This window comes from Perna viridis, chromosome 14 (assembly GCF_037379345.1).
Source record: "Perna viridis isolate PV_CMFRI_1.1 ecotype Kerala chromosome 14, ASM3737934v1, whole genome shotgun sequence".
Taxonomy (NCBI): Eukaryota; Metazoa; Mollusca; class Bivalvia; order Mytilida; family Mytilidae; genus Perna; species Perna viridis.
The window spans coordinates 32,377,107-32,397,361 of record NC_142458.1 but is presented as its reverse complement, the minus strand read 5'-3'; the positions used below and the strand labels follow the sequence as shown (position 1 = coordinate 32,397,361).

The following is a 20,255-nucleotide window of genomic DNA, read 5'->3' as shown; positions in this document are numbered from 1 at the left end:
TTTAATGCACCTTTGTAATATGAACATAGTCAGTAAAGTCATTTTTGTACTAATAGGTTCATCTTAAAGAAATGATTTTCGTAATTTATTGTTTCTGTTATTCTGTATAATATTGTAACTGATATAAGTTTGTTATATAAAACAATGTTCCATATTTGGACCCTCATTACAAGATGTGATTGTACAGACGTCAGAGTCAGAGACCATCATATACTATATGACGACAAATCTCTCTGTACAATCTCTTCAATGGTTAAGGAGAAGTTAATTTTCTTACGAGGATTTAACATAAAAAACAATTGTTAGATTATCTCCCTTTAGGATTCCCCGACAATAATTACAATCCATCATGCACATCTACATAAAATGCTCATGCTTTCTATTTAGTATCAATAAAATTAAAAAACATATAAAACATTAATGTTATTAATATCATGAATATCTTCCTTTGGAAATAAACAGAAGCCGCTTATCCCACTGGTGCACGTGGTCAATGCTCCCAGTTTTAAGCGGAGTCCGAGTAACTTATCTCCTTTTGTTTTTTCTGTGTTATTTTGGTGATTGATTACACGTTCTTTGTTGTGCGAGTCTGGTTATCTTTGGATTATATTATTGTGATTACAGATCGAATCTAGGTTCCTTTGATTACTCATACATTCATTTATGCACATCTAAATACGATGCCCATAATGACTATAAAATTGCATCGAAATCCATCGATAACGGCAAAAAAATAATACCGAAGCGTCAGTTGTGTGCCAATTTAGATAGATCAAAATCCATATACATGGCCTTTACGTGAAAACAGGAAACGGTTTACATAAATAATGTTCGAGACCGAATAAAATAGATAACATATAAAAAGGAAAGAACAAGACGTGACACAAAAACTGTAACGCACTGGCAATATGGTCATGACATACCACAAAAAAACCAAGAGTGACATCAGGTATAAGTGAAGGGTAGTCACGTCCTGCTTCGATAGGGGTAACCGTCTCATTAAAAGTAAATACTCCGGTAACAAAAAGAGAATGGATATGATGAATATGTCAAAGAAACAACAACTCAACCGGGATGAAAAAAAAAATGTCAGCCCATGACCACCATGGGTCTTCAATGAACGACGAGGAAACCCTCACACCGTAGGGTAGGCTCCAGATGGTCCTAAAGCTACAGTATACAGATGTACAGCGCAATAGTTGCCCTCCATACTCCAACTACATAAAAGTAGACTGAAAGTGAGAACGAAACAGTGTAGCAACAATTCTATATAAATAAAATTTGTGAAGGGAAATGGTTTAATATTATAAAAAAACACAAATTTACGTAAGATAAATCACTATTACATTAAACATAAGATAATACTAAATTTGTATAAACGCGTGAATATTTGATCTTAAAGATGATATGACATAGCAATATCATTTGTAAGCTGACAACGTACAATTTCATCTCGAGCAATTTCAGAATTGTGCTTACACAATATGTTGACAGGATGTACAGACTGACAATTTACAAACAAGTGTAGGAAATGGAATTTTGAAAGCCCGGTTCCCGGATTTGTTTCCGTCCAATTTTCATAATTTTTTAAAAATATTAAACAACAACAATTTAGTTTCCATTTGAACTAAGATCGATTCAATACCATAAAGTCAGTTCTAGAACTCATGAAGGTCAATTCGGTGAAATGTCTTATAACATTTTGAATGAACTGAACATCAAAATGCCATCTGTCTTTCAAATGAATGAATGCGTATATTTTACTTACGCTTATTCCCAATTTATATGTCGGAAACCAAGTGACAAATGAAGGATGACAAAAAACAACATCCCATTTCTTGCAATATACTACGATTGTGGCATTTGTGGTTGTATGATAAAAAGTACTTGTTTATAAATAGATTTGACGTACTACTATAAATTTAGCACGAAATAGTAAAATGGTATTGCTGACCCAGTATTTTACGTAAATATAACCATGACGCACATTCTTTCATTAAAAAATCCGATGGGTTTACAACTGTCCTTAGTAGACTTATTCGTAAAGGAAACGATTTTCAAATCATTTCCTATTCTTTGAATCTTGTTTTCATAAATACAGATAGTCGACCATTATCGCATCTTTACGTAAAAACTGGGTAATATTGTAGTATTGAACTATATCAAATCCTGCTTAGTTAGTACTTGGCGTCAACAATCGAAATCCGGTCCATTGGAATTGTAATGATCAAATATTTTTAATTCTGTCCATAGGAATTGTAATGACCGAATAATTTTAATCCTGGCCCATAGGAATTGTAATTACCGATTATTTTTAATCCGGTCCATAGGAATTGTAATGACCGATTATTTTTAATTCTGGTAGTTTTGATGATATAGTCGAGCTTTCTTCAAGTAAATATCACTTGTGTCTATATTGTGTGTGATGACTTTCTGAACCAAAATAAACAAGAACGACAAAAGGAAAAGTATAAAATCATCTTATAGGTGGCGTGAAAGATGTTTTGACATCATCTAGCACAAACGGAAACGAAACTACATGTATTTACAGGTATTCAAACTGCAATCGTTTCCTTTTCCACGGAAAAGTACTTTAAACATACAACCGAAGTCTTAGGAGAAATTACCTTCCACTGAGTATTATAAGCGTGTATTGTGCCAGCAAAGAAAACTAATAGAAGAAATCATTTAAAAGTATTATAATCATTGTTTATTTCCAAAGATAATACAGACATTACTGCATATCCCCTTAATATTGATCTAGGGAATAGTTTCGAAGAAACCTTCCTGGTTAGATTCTTCCAGGTAATGATATCTGAAATTGTAAAAGACATACATTATTTAAATTAAGTAAACAGTTCACAACTGAAATTCCTAGTTTCTTATTTCATTTGTAAGTTTTTGTAGAAAACTATAAAAATAGTAGATTTGGATGACTGCCAATGAGATATCAATTCATCAAAAGCTAAGCAACGAACAAGTAAACTTCTACAGGTCACCACATGGTTTTCGATGATTAACAAAATCCATACCATAGAGCAAGCCAGCTGTAAAAGGCTCCAAAATAAATGAAGTGAAAATATGGGAAAGATACATTAAGTATGTGCCGGGGTTAAACATTCAAACATGTTTATTAGCGCTACACCATCCTCCTTAACTTGGACAGTGGTGGGAAAATACCACAGTAAAACGAAAAATTCTGTTGAATCCGGCTTTAATTCTTGAGACCGATACAAACTACAAACACTCTAACAAATAGGACAAAAGACAACAAATTGTATCTACAACGAAAGAGTAGTCGCTTTTTCTGTACAAAATCCAAATAGAACTCATAAACACACATTGTAGAATCAAACACAAAATATCAATAAGACACGTCAAATAGGACTTAGTGAAAATGTATCATAAAATGTCTAAGTAAAACAAGGTCTTTGTGTAAATACCTAGATAAAAAGCAATGGCGCTCACATGCACATTAACATAATAATATAACGTGGCATTCGTTTATCTTGAACTTAGTAAAGAATTATTAAACCCAACCGGCATACAAGAAAACATGAAAGAGTCTTATTAATTCAATTAATCATATAGGTGTTTATATGTTAACCAACGGGATTTATTGAAAGCATATACTAAAATGTCTAAGTAAAACAAGTCCTTCTTGCAAATGCCAAGATAAAAACAATAATGGAAGGAAGTAGGATGAAATATATATTTAATTTATTAAAAAGAAGGTCAATGTAAGAACCGATAAAAACAAAATTCAAATATTTAACAATGATACGGTGAAAAAAAACCCCTGTAGTAAAAGGGTTCAGTCGAAACTTTCGAGGTTTATTCATTATTACATAACCATATAGACTAGGATGTGAAATCCAACATTTGATTAAGTTACGACAAATATAGCAAAAGTTCTACATCATTGTATTCAGATAAAAATAGAATTTAGCGTCAATCTTTATATCTTATGGTAACGAATACCTTGCCTCAACAATTTACCGGTAATACAGAAAACATTTAGGATATGGTATGTCAAATTAAACCCTCCTCTTCGGAATAAATTATAAAGTACAAGTGTCTCATTTGTTTGCTAACTTTGATTTGTTTTTGTTGATAAAACATATTTTAGAACCTACCTAAATAATTCTTCTTCTCTTAAGTAAAGAAACAATAAGGCATCTATTAAAGAATGACTATGAAACAATCCACAATAAGGACACCGAAATACTTCCTGTATTTCCTGTGAGAAACCTCCTCTAGGAAATCTTTGGAAGTCATCCAGTACTTCTCTACGCCAATTCATGATGTTGTTATCTTTCTTGTATATCCTCTTGTAATACTTCGCGTTCCGTTTTGCATTCCGTCTCTTTCTTTTTAAAGTCTTTTTTCGCCTTCTCCTGTCTTCTGGATTTGAATGTCTCATTGCATTTGCTACGAAAAGAAATATAATATAACTACTTAATTTACTTTCAATTGATGTTGCAAAGAGTAGCTAAAATACCGAAAAAAACAAATCCTTAGACATAACACCTTCAGGAAGACAAAATAGAAAACAGAATGAATCAAGCAAAGAAATCGAACTAAAAACATACACACAGAAACGAGCAGAAGAAATCTAATATTACCCGATGTGATCTATATCGCTTGGAAATGGTGAGCTACCCTTATATCTTTTATACAGCCGCCGAACGGTTTTACTCATGTTCCTCGAAAAATCGAACAGTTAACATAAAATGAATGGGGAAAAATGAATTATCAAATTAAAGCAGTAAAGGATGATCTCCACTTTTTGTTGTTGTATAATAACTAATGATGCATCTTCTATGATCACGAAATGTAAATGTATTACCTTAATTGTAAAACATATTTTTCTCCATGATGTGTTGTGTCGTTGTAAACATTATACTTACAATCCTCGAAATCATTGACGCCTTATTCATGCTAAATCAAATGACCCAATTTCCCACAAATGTAAAAATGTAATAAAAAAGTAATAAAGTAAAATTATTGTTTCATTGTAATCTGTCTATAGTTAGGTCCTGGTATTTATTGATGCAAAATCTGGAAAAATGTTTACTGTTCTTTCTTTTCTAAATGAGACCGCTGAACAGGTTGTCGTGTGTTGTTTGGTTACGTCCCTTTGAAAAACTTGCTTAAATGGCCTGCATGTTGTAATACTATTTAGCGTCATACTTTTTTCACATAATACAATTAAAGTATTTACACTTACCGAATTCTTTACGTACATATGTCAGCTGATTCCTTAAGAGTGATTAGTGAATTAGCACTCATATACAATATAGGAAAAATGTACATATGTAGACTTCCTTTGCATTACCTCCCCCTCTTCACCACTAATCAATCAATCAAAACTAATCCACTGATTTGTTCAACTATAGCATGCACAGCATAACAGTCATAAATGCCTCCCCGCCTACCTTTCAGCCGGAGTAGGCGGAACCAAAGGTCAAAATAGAAATTTCAATACACCCGAATGCACGCGTTTCATGTTTTAATGAAAAACGTTTTTTTATACATGTGATCATGATTAAACAAACCATCAAATGTTACCTCTCATACTTCCCATTTAACATCCTTGTTAAATTCGTATAGCCATCTTACATACGATAAAATGTTGTATTAACTAAGCATACCTTATAAATAAGATCATTAAGAGTAATCACGGGAACCAAGGTTATATCGGTAATCAAAAGAATGTAATCCAGGAACAAAGACCAGACATGGAAAACCGACATACACAACAAAAAACATAAAGTAACTAAAATAATATACACAAAATAACAAAAGAAAATGAGCAACTCGATTTCCACTAAAAACTGGGAGCATGGACCAGGTGCACCGGTAGGGCAAGCGTCCTCTGCTTATCTAGAAACTCCCGCACTAGGCTAGTAATTAATTTTAAAAAAAACCGTAAAACATGAGAAGAATTTTAAGTGCTTAATGTTATTATGGCGTACAAGAAATAATAAAATTTAACGCTAAGTCTTATTGTTTGAGGCATTCTAAACAGGAGTAGAAACTGTTCAAAAGTTAACATTATGACTTTATGATTACCTATATTTCACCATTCGAAACTGTGTATAACTGATATACATATTATGAATATCAATAATTCTTCGTTTTAATGCTTTCCCTCCCTTTCTACTGAAGGTTACAAGCCATCTTTTTAATTGGCGAATCCAGGGGCGGACGGCGGGTGTGTGGCGCCCCATTTTTTTTCTGGAAAGAATATTTCCAATAAATTGACTGCACCTGATACCAATTCTCATCAGAAGTTGTTTATGTTGATTCTATATGTTACGGACATCCTTTGAGAAAGGTGATTCTTCGACACGGTCATCATGTCAATATTTTTACCTTGTAATTTACATTATCCATTATGCACCGATGCGTCCCGTTCTTCAAATTCCATGTAAGGATGAATTACGGACTATTTAGGGTAGTTATTTTGTTCAATATCTTAAATAAACCAATTTATGAAAGAAAAGTGTTCCAACCTTAATTTTCTTCTGTCGTCATGAGATTACCGTAACGACCGTTACGGTCATCAGCATTACCGAAGTAGTTTTTACAACGTAATAAATCTCTCTTTCAATGAACTTGTATTCGAAATTTGTACCCATGATCGTAAATTCACAAGCTAAAATTACGACTTATTTTCTATAAAAGTTAAGCACAATATTTATACCATTGACGAATATAAAAAAATACAACCCGTCGAACCCGGGTCCCATTACACTTAACTCTGGAGTCCAACTCCAGTCAAGTGTAATTGGTGAGTCAAACCCTGATCCCTTTACACTGAATTTGTGAGTCAAATCCAGATCCAGACACTACATGAACCTTTGACTCGACATAGGGCCTATTAATAACAGCTAATCATCTAAAAGTAAGCGGTTGAGAATTGCCACGGATGTATTGGTAGGCGGTTATGTGTGAACAAAATTCATTCTGTAGAATGTGCATTTTTTAAGCATACACTTTATTTATTTTCTATTATTCTACCACCAATATCGTATGTTTCCCTTAATACTTCTATTTTTTTTAAATTTTTTGTCTACTACGTGGTGTTTGTCATACCTAATCATGGACAGTATTGGGTACTCCACAATTTCTGGAAATATCCACTGTCGTATGTTGATTGCAAGTATTGATTGTTTTGCACATTAGTTTTCACTTGTAATCACCAATAAATACAAGTCCGTCACGTGTCTGGAAGCTTCATTATTATTTCTTGATTATAACCGGGTTATACACACTTGCAATATTGCGGATGCCAATGTAGGAACAGGTCATGCGTACACTTCCGGAGCACCTTCATATTAATTAATAGGAGGACAATATTGAATTTAATATGCAAGTGCAAATGCCGTATCTGATCGTGGTCAATATAATGAAAGACATGCTATTGGTCATGTTGAAATATGCATTCTGGGAATAATAAATCACCTCGGGCCTCTAATGAAAGAATGCTCACTTTATACAAGCCGATCAGTTATACTATAATCTATTCTATGATTTTAAAGAAAGAATTTTGTAGAAAAAATACATATCCGCAGTAAATAGAATAGAATTGGCTGGGAAAAAAATGTTTTCAGTAGATAAATAGAATAATCTTAAACTTGCATAAAAATCCGTTTAACCGACATTTAATGTTTCAATATATACAGACAAAGTAGGTGACATCATACTATGTTTCCCGCCATCTGTTTATTTATAATTAATACACAATTGTTCAAGCCGACCTAACACGCTAAAAACGGTTTTTGTTATGGAAAGTGCTAACCACTACGATATCAATGTTTCATGTTTCGATGTGGGAAAGACTAGAATCCTTTTTGGATTATAAAAAAAGTAATACTTTTAGAATAACTTGCATAAAAGGAGAACAAAAAATAATTAAACAGCCCAGAATCAAAGAATGATTAATTATGGATTATCGCGGTATGAAAAAGTCGATAAACGAATTTACATGACAAGTTGTCAAAACAAAATCAGAATCGCCATATCTAAAATTGAGTGCATTTTCTACATATTGAAATATATACATAAACGTGAATAATAATAAATAGTTTTAGTCTAGTGTAAGTCTTTCCTTTTTTGCGAGACATTACAAAACATCTTTGTAAAGAGCACATATGACTTTAAATGTATTTCTTATATGATTAAAGTAGATATGAATCATACAAAGGATGATGAGGCTTTGCATTTTGAAAACATGCTTCAGTTGTGTGTTTATTATTTATTTCAGTACCAATCGAAGAAATAAAACGGCAAGGAGTGGAAAAAAGGACTTGGTAGAACTTTTATGGTACACAGTCCATAGAAATGTACTCACGAGTTAATGATGCATATATTATCTATTTATAGACGTCACGAATCGATTACTGTAAAAGTACTTTAATTCGTGGATACACATTGTTGTAGATTGGGGGAAGAAATACAATTGGATTTTTGAATACGTGATTTTGAGGTTTTCAGGATACACACACATCAATTTGAATCTTCTTTTCGTTGGAAACCAAATATCGTTGTTTAATATGGTTCTCTCTAATCTTCTGATGTATCAATCTTATGTCCCATTCATTAAAATCCGGCTTGAATAAAAGGAAATATCACCGGATCAAATTGTTCCGATTGCTTTTAACCACACTTTTAACACACACATACATGTACTACTAATCTTGCTGTCATGCGAAAAGATAGTGAACAGATTGATATTTGAAAAAAGCATTGCAGCTTATTCATGATCAACGGTGTTGTTACTTTTTCGACAACCCCAACAACCCTTAACAGCTATCAAGGATCCCTTGAAAGTGATTAACATTTGTGACGGAAACTTGTTTGTTTGTTTGTTTCTTGGGGTTTAACGTCCGAGCAGCAATATTTCAGCTATATTTAGACGATGAACATGAAATTGATGATAAAATGAACATGAAATGATGATGAAATGAAAAAGGATGGGACACAAGGACAATGGGGTCGACAAATTTTGATTACCACTGGAAATAGGGAGAGATGGGTAGGGTCGGGCAATTTAGCCTCCTGTGGTGGAGCCCTATGGTTCCTACTCCGGAAGAATACCACAGTAGGGTTCTTTAACGTGCGACGAATGTGGCATCTTTCCCAACACGGTGCAGCATTATGGTTTGCGCTCAGGTTTTCCGTATTATAGCCTGACAACCCCAGCATGTAACACACCAGGGATATCCCATTCCACCACCTGGGGCACACATCCCAGTTGCTCTGTGGGCAGAGCGCCCTAGCCCCCGGCTAGGGTTCTGAGCACTATTTAGTCGCCTTTTACGAGAAGCTTAGCGCTGCTGCAGGCCTATTCTTTTAACACCCGGACCTGCATGGGGCTTTGTGACGGAAACAATTTCACCGATATTGCCAAAAGAACACGTTAATTTGAAGTCATTGCTTGTACGCTAAAAGTGCAACGTTTACTGATTAGAGTGCATGACTACTTTTTGGCTCGGGTAAGAATAATGTGTAAGTGCACACGATTTCTTATATTGCCAGATTATAAAAATCCGGCTCGGTGTGTTCAAAGCAGGGTCTGCATTATCGACAGTAAATAAATAAAATATTTAAACTCATCAGCCATAATTATATGTCGTTATCAGAAAGTATTGACCGAAAATGTAACAAATTTTTTTCTGACAAAAACAAACATTTTGTGAGAATATCACCATGTTTCGTATTGCATTTTCATCTCTTTACTTTTTGTTTGAATTTCATGCGTTAGATTTTCCTAAAAGTCAATGGAATTTATGCTTAAAATAGCATCCGAACTTGGCACATAATATTAGCACAAGTTTGAAATTTAGACGACAGTGAGTCACTCATCATACTTGTACGTGTATGTTATTTAGGGAAATATAATAGTTTTAATGTTTTTCAAATTATTGTATTCGGAAAATTATTATTTTAGCATGCTGCATTTGTAATTAAAGAACACCATTATGAAGTAGAAAATTTTAATCTCACTCTTGAAATGTCTGTACAAATGTACCACCCACTTATTTCTCCTTTATATTAAGTCAAGTCACAAGTAATATTAATGAAAATGATAAATGGATGAATGTCATATGAGTAACGAAACCAACAATGTGTAAAGCAAAAAATCGAATGAAGGTCAGTGCTGTTGCGAAAGGATAAACAACGGCATTGATTGTAAAGAAACCAAAATCAAGTTACACTATTTAGTAATCAATATACATGTATTTAAGATTTTAAGATATTCCATATTTTTACTGAGTTAACACATGTAATGTGTTGACTTTTCTATCAATTATCTATTATACTCCAAATGTGTCATGGTCATGAATGTGTCAAGAAACATTATTGGTCTTCTCCTAGGTATTTACACAGGTATTCATATAGGTAATCGAACAGGTCATCACATACGTATTCTGTGATATCAATTACAAAGAGTAATCAAGGGAACCAAGGCCATAGCAGTAATCAAAAGAATGCAATCCAGGGACAAAGACCAGACATGGAAAACAGACAAACACAACGAAGAACACAAAGCAGCCAAAATCATACACACAAAGCAACAAATGCGAATGAGCAACTCGGACTCAACTAAAAGCTGGGGAACATGGACCGGGTGCACCGGTAGGGTAAGCGTCCTGTACTTTTCTAGAAACACACGCCATATTGTTCATAAAAAGTCAAGTCCGGGGTAGACAAAGGAGGAAGGGAAAACTAGGACCTGTTAAATAAATCAGTTTTCATGGTTTAGATGGATACCTCGTAACGATCCACAAGTTCATCATGACGACCATAAAACTTCTGTAGTGATGACTTCAATCTTGTAACAGCATGACCCTGTTCCTGAAGGCCATTTGTTAGTGTTCTTTGCCCATTTGATTGATGTAACTCATAACTTCAAGTAACTTTGAATTTTATAACCCACTGGAAAGAGAGCAGATTCGTATTTTTTAAGCATCCATCCGGCGAATGATGAATGAAAGTTAATACAGATAAATGAAGCTTATTGTTATATAAGAACGGATGATTCATTTCGGTCAGTCAGGACAAAGTAACGGCAAGGCGAAGATATTCTCCCATAAAATTTGAATGCATGCCCTTTGAGAGTTTGTGTTTTACAATTTGTCTCTGTAATCGTTAAGAAGAAATTACAAAAACAACTTACCTAAAGTCTCCAAACTTCCAAGATGTATAAACTTTAAAAATTTTGTTTTATATACTATGATGTTCGGTAAATAGGCGTAATAACTCCTCCTTCTTCCGGGATAAGGTCCAATCCCTGAAACTATGATCTTGTTATAGCATGTTGAGATAGACTAGATCAAATTTCAATACAAAACTAAGTAAGTTATTGAGTAAATTAAATATTTTTCCCGGTAGAAATCTTTACTACATTATAACAGTGCATAAATCCCTTTGTAATAAATAGATGTCAAGAACAGAATCTATAATACACACTGTACGAGACGTTGTTTATACGTCAAGTTATATATTTAATCAAAGAATTATTTTACGTTCAGACGATGTTAAGAACGAAATGGGAAACAACTCACTCATTTCAGTGATATTAAAGAAAGTTACTTTCCATAAAATTATTTTCAAAGAAGTTGAAAAAAATTATTTAGGTTTTAAAGGGACAATATTTTATCAAACGACTGTTCTATATATACATGTAAGTAATAATTTTTGTAACAAATCGTGTTTGATATTATGTCAAGTAGTCGTGACAAAAAAATGAGGGCTATTTCAATGGATTAATTTAAATAACGCAATATTCAATTTTCATAAGTTATTTAACCTATTTCTCTATGATTCCTTTGAAATATTTTGGCGTTTGACATTCGGCATCTACCATGGCGACATTTCTAGCAAATGTACGTTTAGCACCTATAGTTTCCGTAAAATATCTTTAGAAACGTCAGATTTCCCTTCCGACGGAACAAATTTTACTGAAAATGATACACAATTATACAACAACCAAGCACATCACCGAACTCTTCATAACACCGGGTCATATCACATTGTAGATGATGGTATATCGCAAAATATCTAAACGTTCAAAAGTAGATACAACAAAATCATAGAGAACATACTTTATCTAAAAGAAAATTGCATTTTTTGTTATTTTAATCACTTTTAATACCTTATTGATGAAAAACTGTAAGTTTTTTATTACTCTTCTAACTTTTTTGTGTCCACACAATCAGGTTAATTAGGCGTATGTAGGTGTCACCAGGATGCCACCTTCAAATATCTTGAAGTGGAACCTCGAAAGTTGTGGTAGCACTTACGGCCTTGTAAGAAAAATGCAAAATATGTAACCTATCATAAACAAAATTCGCATAACTTTACAACTTTTTCAATGTCAAAACCCCTAGAGTATTCATGCTCCAGGAAAGTTGGTCAGTTTGGTATTTTCTTCTATAACCATCACAATTTATACTTTTCCGATTCCTTTGATGCCTTGTGGCGATCTGCATAGTCAGCCTAAATCAGGATGTATAAAAATTGCTTAAAATTGGATCATTGATTTCGACATCTCATTCGCATTAAATCGACTCAACAAGTTACGTGCAAGTTCCTGAAATAAGCCGATATTCAATTCAAAAGCTAAAACATTGGGCTACATGATGACACACACACACACACGTATAAGTATATGAAATCTCTTTAAGCATGATGCCCTATGATGACTAGATGCCTGAACAATTGAGTCACAAAAAATCTTGGATTTTTTATCCGGTGGTACATTTATTTCAGCTTCAACTGAAAGAAGAGTTCGAACATATTCCATGTTGACAAATTAATTTGGTAATGGGAGTATAAATGTACCTGAATATCACCATGAAGTTGAGGAATATGCACGGTGGGACCTCAAAGCCCATGAACTGTTAAGAATCTTAACGTATTGCTAATTAAGACACGATCAAATGGATATAATATCAAAAATTATAATATAGATGACTAAAGCCATATTGTATTAAGGTTACAGACCACCAATTCAACCAATGAGCATTTGGAACGTACGCAAAAATAGTCCTACGCAGAAATTACCCCTGTTCCTCATAGTGCTGTGAAAAAAGTTCTCATCTTATTTAAAAAATTTAAACAGTTTCTGAAAGGAAAAACATTTCTGTACATTTTATAGGTGCATTTTGCTTCTTGTGATGTGAGGCCTAATCTCCATAATGATTTTTAAATATACCCCTATCTTGTGAAAACACTGGGATTTCCCATGCTATTTATAGACCCTTCACTTCTGGTGACCAGTACTGCACTGCAAGTCTGCTAACCCCACATGCCATTCTGAGGATTGTGAGCTGACATATGTAGAATCATGCTGATATATAGTCCTCTGCAGGTTAAAGTTAAGGTAAAGTCCAGAGAAGCCATTGAATATTGTGAAATTAGCATAGAAGCCTATGGAAAGTGGAATTGGTGGTTTTTAGCCTTAAGTTGAAGCCATGGCAAAATGAAAAGTTTCTTGAAATAGCTTTAAACTACTTGAAGATCTTGTTAACTTTGCCATGAGAGGAATACACTACAAAAATCCTTCAAAATATGCATTTTTTTAAGTTATAGGTCCAAATTATGGAAAATTGGTCTTTTTGGCTGATTTTCATGTCCTATCTTGTAAAAAGTGTAGAAAATTTAGTAAAAATATCAAATATTAAATTTTGAGGGCTATATTTACCTAAATATGGTGGTAATAAGCACTTGAAATCAAGTTTTGTGTAGATTTGAGCAAAAATTAGGTTAGAAATGAGGAAAAACTCACTTTCATTACTGCGGTTAAGGCCATATCAGCATTTCCCTATGGCAACATGGAAAATCCATTACTGAGTACTTTTTTTGCTTTAGGTGCCCTTTACTGGTCATGTTTTAATGTGAAAACACTGTATTTACAAATGTAAAGCCAAATATATCACCTTTTGTGAAAATTTAAAGATTTAGGATTTTTGACATGTGATCAAGAAAAAGGGGGAGGCATGTCAGAAATAAATTTTTAAAAATAGACCAATTTCTCAGAAAATGATTACTTTTAAAACTATTTCTTCATTAATATTGTTAAAAAACAAGTTGTGATTGATATTTTTTATTTGAAAAGTCAGAAAAAGTTCTTTGCAAATATTTAATGCATTTATGTATGGTAGAATATTGTCACTTTTTTGCTCGCACAACTTGGTTACCCTATATTTAAAAATCAAATATTTAAAAAAGTGCTTGTCACATTTCACTGAAACTTTGCAAATGCATTCAGTATGTGTGTAGGAAGAAACCTGTATAGTTATTTATTTTTTCTAAGACAAAAAGTGACCCTTTAGGTTACAGACCACCAATTCAACCAATGAGCATTTGGAACGTACGCAAAAATAGTCCTACGCAGAAATTACCCCTGTTCCTCATAGTGCTGTGAAAAAAGTTCTCATCTTATTTAAAAAATTTAAACAGTTTCTGAAAGGAAAAACATTTCTGTACATTTTATAGGTGCATTTTGCTTCTTGTGATGTGAGGCCTAATCTCCATAATGATTTTTAAATATACCCCTATCTTGTGAAAACACTGGGATTTCCCATGCTATTTATAGACCCTTCACTTCTGGTGACCAGTACTGCACTGCAAGTCTGCTAACCCCACATGCCATTCTGAGGATTGTGAGCTGACATATGTAGAATCATGCTGATATATAGTCCTCTGCAGGTTAAAGTTAAGGTAAAGTCCAGAGAAGCCATTGAATATTGTGAAATTAGCATAGAAGCCTATGGAAAGTGGAATTGGTGGTTTTTAGCCTTAATCATATTTTTTAAGAGATAACAGGAAACAAGTATTTCTGTAGGAATGGGAAAAAATCATTTTTCATGAATGAAACGTCAAAGGAGAGACATCAAAATGAAAACATTAAAACGTGTAAATTAGTGTATCAGAGTTAACACATAAACTAGTCTATTTGGTCGTAGTAACATTCATATCAGAGGTAACATATAAACTAGTCCATTTGGTCGTAGTAACATTTGTATCAGAGTTACCACATACACTAGTCCATTTGGTCGTAGTAACATTTGTATCAGAGTTAACACATAAACTAGTCCATTTGGTCGTAGTAACATTTGTATCAGAGTTAACACATAAACTAGTCCATTTGGTGCGTGTAATATATTATGTCCATTGAAAACTAAAGCTTTAAATCGTTGCTGCTTTTATAAACAGAAATGATCTGACAAAGATTCTACTTGATAGTCATTAAACTTGCCTGATGTCGTCAATTTTAATAATGCCTAATCAGCAGATAGGTGAAAAGACCAATAAAAGGTTTCAAGATAAGTCGGTAAATTCAGTCCACTTCCTACATTTTTGTCATTAACATTTGCTGATGAGTAAGTTTACGTATGCATTTACACAAAATGGCTTACATTTTTATGTTTTGTTTTATGTTTTGTTATATAACAATGCTTTATGATTGGACTTTTTCGTTAAAGTAAAGTATTATCAAGTCAAATAAAAATAGTCCCTTTCCTTTAATGTTATAAATACCAGGCTAAGAAACATATCTACAGTTTTACTATTCCTGTTACAATGTCATAATGTTTTATACGATTTAACATTGTTTTGACCTTGACGGAAGACTTATATAGCTCAGTCAATAAAGAAGACATAATTTAACCTTGATGTCGTGACATAGAAAGTTCATTACTTTTCCTTTACCATAGATTTCTAAGTGTAGATCAAGATATGAGGCTGACTTCAGTGTCTGTAGTATCCTTTATGTCAAGTTCTTTGGGGTAGATGCAATGTATCAAATCCCCGAAATTAGGATTGTTTAAGGATAATACGTTAAGCATTTTCAAAAGAATCATTAAAGGACAACGGGAAAAAAACTCCCTGAGTACTTCAATTTTGGTGATAGGAAATTTAATGTTATACATACCAGGCTAAGAAACATGTTCAGTTCCCTAAATGCTGATTTACATCGTATAAATGTAGTGTCAACCCCTTCTTGTAGTTGTGGACATCCTTCCGAAGATTGCATCCACTTTTTTATGGAATGCAATTTGTATAATGAACATGGAAATTCTCTGTTGCCACAGTTAGGCGGTTTTAATGTTGGCTGGTGACGAAAACCTCACATACGCTGAAAACATGGATATTTTTGCTTGTGTTCATCATTTTATCAAATGACTGCATGTACATGTATATATGAAATTACTATCTCTCACGTTACTGCCACCCCGCTCTTTTGCCAGACCTCCCTTTTATTCCATTTCCTTGTTTTAATTTCATATCGTTCATGTTAATTTGCATTACCTTTTCATTTCTATTGTCATTTTTAGTTATATCTAATTGCCGTCATTATGCATTCTTTGTAATCATAATTGTTTGTATGGGAGAGGACCTCCATAATGTTGTTATAACTTGAGTCCAATCCCCTTGCTTGTAATTTTTATCTAATAAATATGTTTAAACTATACTAAAACTAGAAATGTTTATAAGTGGTTGTAGTGTAACAATTCTGGCGTGAAATTTTCCCATATATTTTCTTTAGTAGAGCATAATCATCTCCGTAAATTAATCGTTCGATAGTAAATTCTGTGCACACAAAAACAATCATGATAATTGTGTTCATATCATATTCACAATTTAATAAACCTAAGAAAATGTTTTTGTAAGCATGCGTGTTTATAAGACAATTACATTTTTAACTTCAATTTTCATATGTTTTTAGATAACGTTTTCAATTAGTTTCATTTCTTTTCACATTCAATTTTTCATTGATAATTTTACATAGAAATCGAATTGTAACCTTAAACTAGTTAAGATAAGATAGTCGTTGAAGAACTAATTGATTATTTTGATAGCAGTCAGCTGCTTAACATGTTTAATGATCTGTATCAGAAAGACACTGAGATAATAAAAATTCAAATTGATAATTTAGGGAATTTTCCGTTACATTTAAGTAAATTGGGTTCATTAGTTCAGGTTCGGCATATAATTATTGATAGTTGAAAATCAGAGTTCGATCGGTAAACATATTGTGTAAATAAACATTGTATTAGAAAGATCGTTTTTAATCGAAACCATAGTCGTAGAAAAAGGTTATAATGCTCAACGTCTAGCTTTCCAATTACATAAATGAACAAATAATCGTAAAATCGCTTCCACTGCGCAACCACTCTGCTACATTTTCTGGTAGCAGAGCGTTGTTAATATTCATAAAACAGACTTATCGAAATCGTATCGAAATTATAATTCATAATCGGAATTAATATTGATATTAAGTGATCGTTAATCGAAAATGAGCAATTGGGAGCTAGATCTTAGGAACGAAAAATGGAAGAGACAATGATCGAACGACAAAACGAAATAATCGAGGATATTAAAAAGAACAAGGCAAAAGCTAAATCGGCCTTCACAAAATTGAGACATAAACTTCTGTAGTTAATCGATTAACCGGATCACGATACCATCAAAGAATTAAGACAAAAACTTACAAATTCAGAAGAAAATGCTATGAACATTATGGAATTATTATATTACGAGTATAAGAAGAGAAACCAAATATCCAATGTGTGGAAAACAGCAAAAGAACTAGAACTAATGGAATTAGAATTTTGTGAAACGATAAATGAATGTCAAAACTTCTTGATAAGTACAAAAGACGGTTCTAGTGTTTCATCGCGTGCCTCGAACTATAGAGAATAAATAGATAGACAAGATGTTCCAGTTGCCGATGATAGTGTCGATAGACGTGAAATTACAGATGACATTGAACAATTAGCAGATCGAATTAATCATGACATACCAGTTCAAAGTGACAATCGTATCGAAATTGGAAATGACATGTGAATGCAGTTGAAACGAATTGCGATTCCAATATTTTCGGGTGACAAACGAAGTTATGGAGCATGATTATAATTTTTTGCAGTTAAGACAATATTTATCGGGAGAAGCATTAAATCTTGGATATTCGGAATTAGCGTACGTGGATGCAAAAGACAGATTGGAGCGTAAATATGGAGGTAAACGACGACAGATCGCACGTTATCTAGAAGATCTAGAAACTTTCAAACCGATTCGAATGGAAACTTCAAGAGATATTGACAAATTCGCACATTTAATTGACATAACTGTTGTGAATCTAAAGGATGCCGGTCGTAGAGAAGAACTTGGTAATGGATCGTTGTACAATAAATAACAGCAAAAGTTACCTGAGTTTATGCTTGCGCGGTACCATAGATGGGTATATGGAAAACGGAAACCGGAATCAGTCGAATCGTTAAGAGAGTGGATAATTCAGGGAGCGGAATTCCAAACTATCGCGGGCGAAACTGTCCGAGGATCAGACAACTTGAAAAAAAGTGACTTCAGGCGTCCGAAACCGGATACAAACAGAAATTTCGTCTGTAACATTGAAAACAAAGACAGAAATGCTCGTAGATGACTATGTAAAGTATGTAATGAGCCGCATGGTGTGTGGAACTGCGAAATGTTCAAAAGAATGGATGTGCGAAAAAGGTAGAATGTTGCAAAAGAGCATAAACTTTCCCATCGGTGTTTGGGAGTAATCACCTCCTACAAAGATGTCCGAGAAGTAGAACGTGTGGAATCGATTGTTGAAGGGAGCTTCATAATAGAATGTTACATTGTGCGAGAATTAACAACTTTAAACAACGCAGGCGAGTGGACAATAACAATGTGCATAGACACTCAGAAATATTCAAAAGTTTTTCAGAGTCGAACACTAAAGGGGAGCGTCAAAACAGAACAATGATCGCTAAAGACCGAAAAAAGGTAAATAATGTATTTTAATTGCCAGAAATGGTAATCGAAAGTTGAAAGCACTACTCGATGATGCTAGTACAAAGACTTATATTAATTCGGATGTAGCTGCAAAATTAAGTCTCCATGGACAGTTACAAACTATGACATTTTGGGACTTAATTTATTGTGACATGTAAATCTTGTAATAACTCGTAAATCAATTTTTGTCTGGATAAATTCATCTTTGAAACACATCAATCTATCAATGAGTAATCAAAGGAAACAAGAATCTAGCGGAAATCAAAAGAATGTAATCCAGGGACAAAGGCCAGACATAGAAAACAAGTATACACAACAAAGAACATAAAGTTCGTAAAATAATGCACACAAAGTAACAAAAGTAAATGAGCAACTCGGACTCCACTAAAAGCCGGGAGTATGGACCAGATGCACTGGTAAGGTAAGCGTCCTCTACTTTTCTGTAAACACCAGCTGAGTGGCTCATAGGAAGTCAAGTATAGGGTAGACGAAAATGGAAAAGAAAACTATGACACCTTGAACAAATCAGTTTTCATGGTGCAGATGGATACACCGTAACGATCCACGAGTTCATGTTGATGACCATAAAACCTCTGTAGTGATGACTTCAATCTTGTAGCAAAATAAACCTGTTCTTGAAGCATAATTGTAAGAAGTTTAGTGCGATACAAAAAGTCTGCGTAGTTACGGCAAGCTATGGTATAACGTATCAAATGTGATATGAAAACTCCAATGTTGCCATTGATGAAAGGAAAGTAGGAAAGTAAACAATTCTGAATGAAAAGTCATCATGTTTGTTGAAACGTTTTGTCAATAGTTTTATTTAACCATCGACCATCGATCTCTAAGTGTATGTAAAGATATGAGGTTGACTTCATAGTTTCTGTAGCATCCTTTATCTCAAGTTCTTTGGGTTAGATTCGATGTATCAAATCCCCAAAATTAGGATTGTTTATAGATAATACGTCATCTTTATAGTGGAGATTAAAGGATCTAGCTAAACGATGTTCTTTCTGTCGGATCAGATCAGCTATAAAGTCAGCCTCAAAAGAGTGAAGGAACAGGTCAGCAAGCAGAAGAGCACAATTTATTCCCATTAGAATGTCAACACACTGGACAAATATGTTATCGATAAAAAATTCCAGCGTTTTTAAAACATCTTCATCAGTATCTTTGGAAGACGACTGGGAATTATTTCTTACAAAGTATGAGGAATCTCTACCAAGAACAATATATTTGTATCTAGGTGTACCAACTTTTTGAAGAAACAACGATGTATAATGTTTTTGAGTCGGGATTTTAACTGAGAATCGGGAATATAATTAGAAAGTGTTGAAAAAACACTATTATTACTCTTCTTTAGAGAGTACAGTGGCAGTAAAGGTCTTATCACTGCTATTATTTCCTACGTCTACCTCTGATAATAAAATTTGGAT

The 20,255-nt window shown here is 33.5% G+C and overlaps 1 protein-coding gene across 1 annotated transcript; it reads right to left on the bottom strand.

The window, feature by feature from the left end:
* Positions 1-2,559: 2,559 nt before the first annotated feature.
* Positions 2,560-4,428, bottom strand: LOC148599017 (uncharacterized). Its single transcript, XM_088562394.1, has 2 exons — positions 4,137-4,428; positions 2,560-2,815 (listed from the first exon to the last, which is right to left on the bottom strand). The coding sequence occupies exons 1-2, from the start codon at positions 4,421-4,423 to the stop codon at positions 2,761-2,763; spliced, it is 342 nt and encodes a 113-aa protein (XP_088418520.1). The 5' UTR covers positions 4,424-4,428; the 3' UTR covers positions 2,560-2,760.
* Between the last annotated feature and the right edge of the window lie 15,827 nt (positions 4,429-20,255).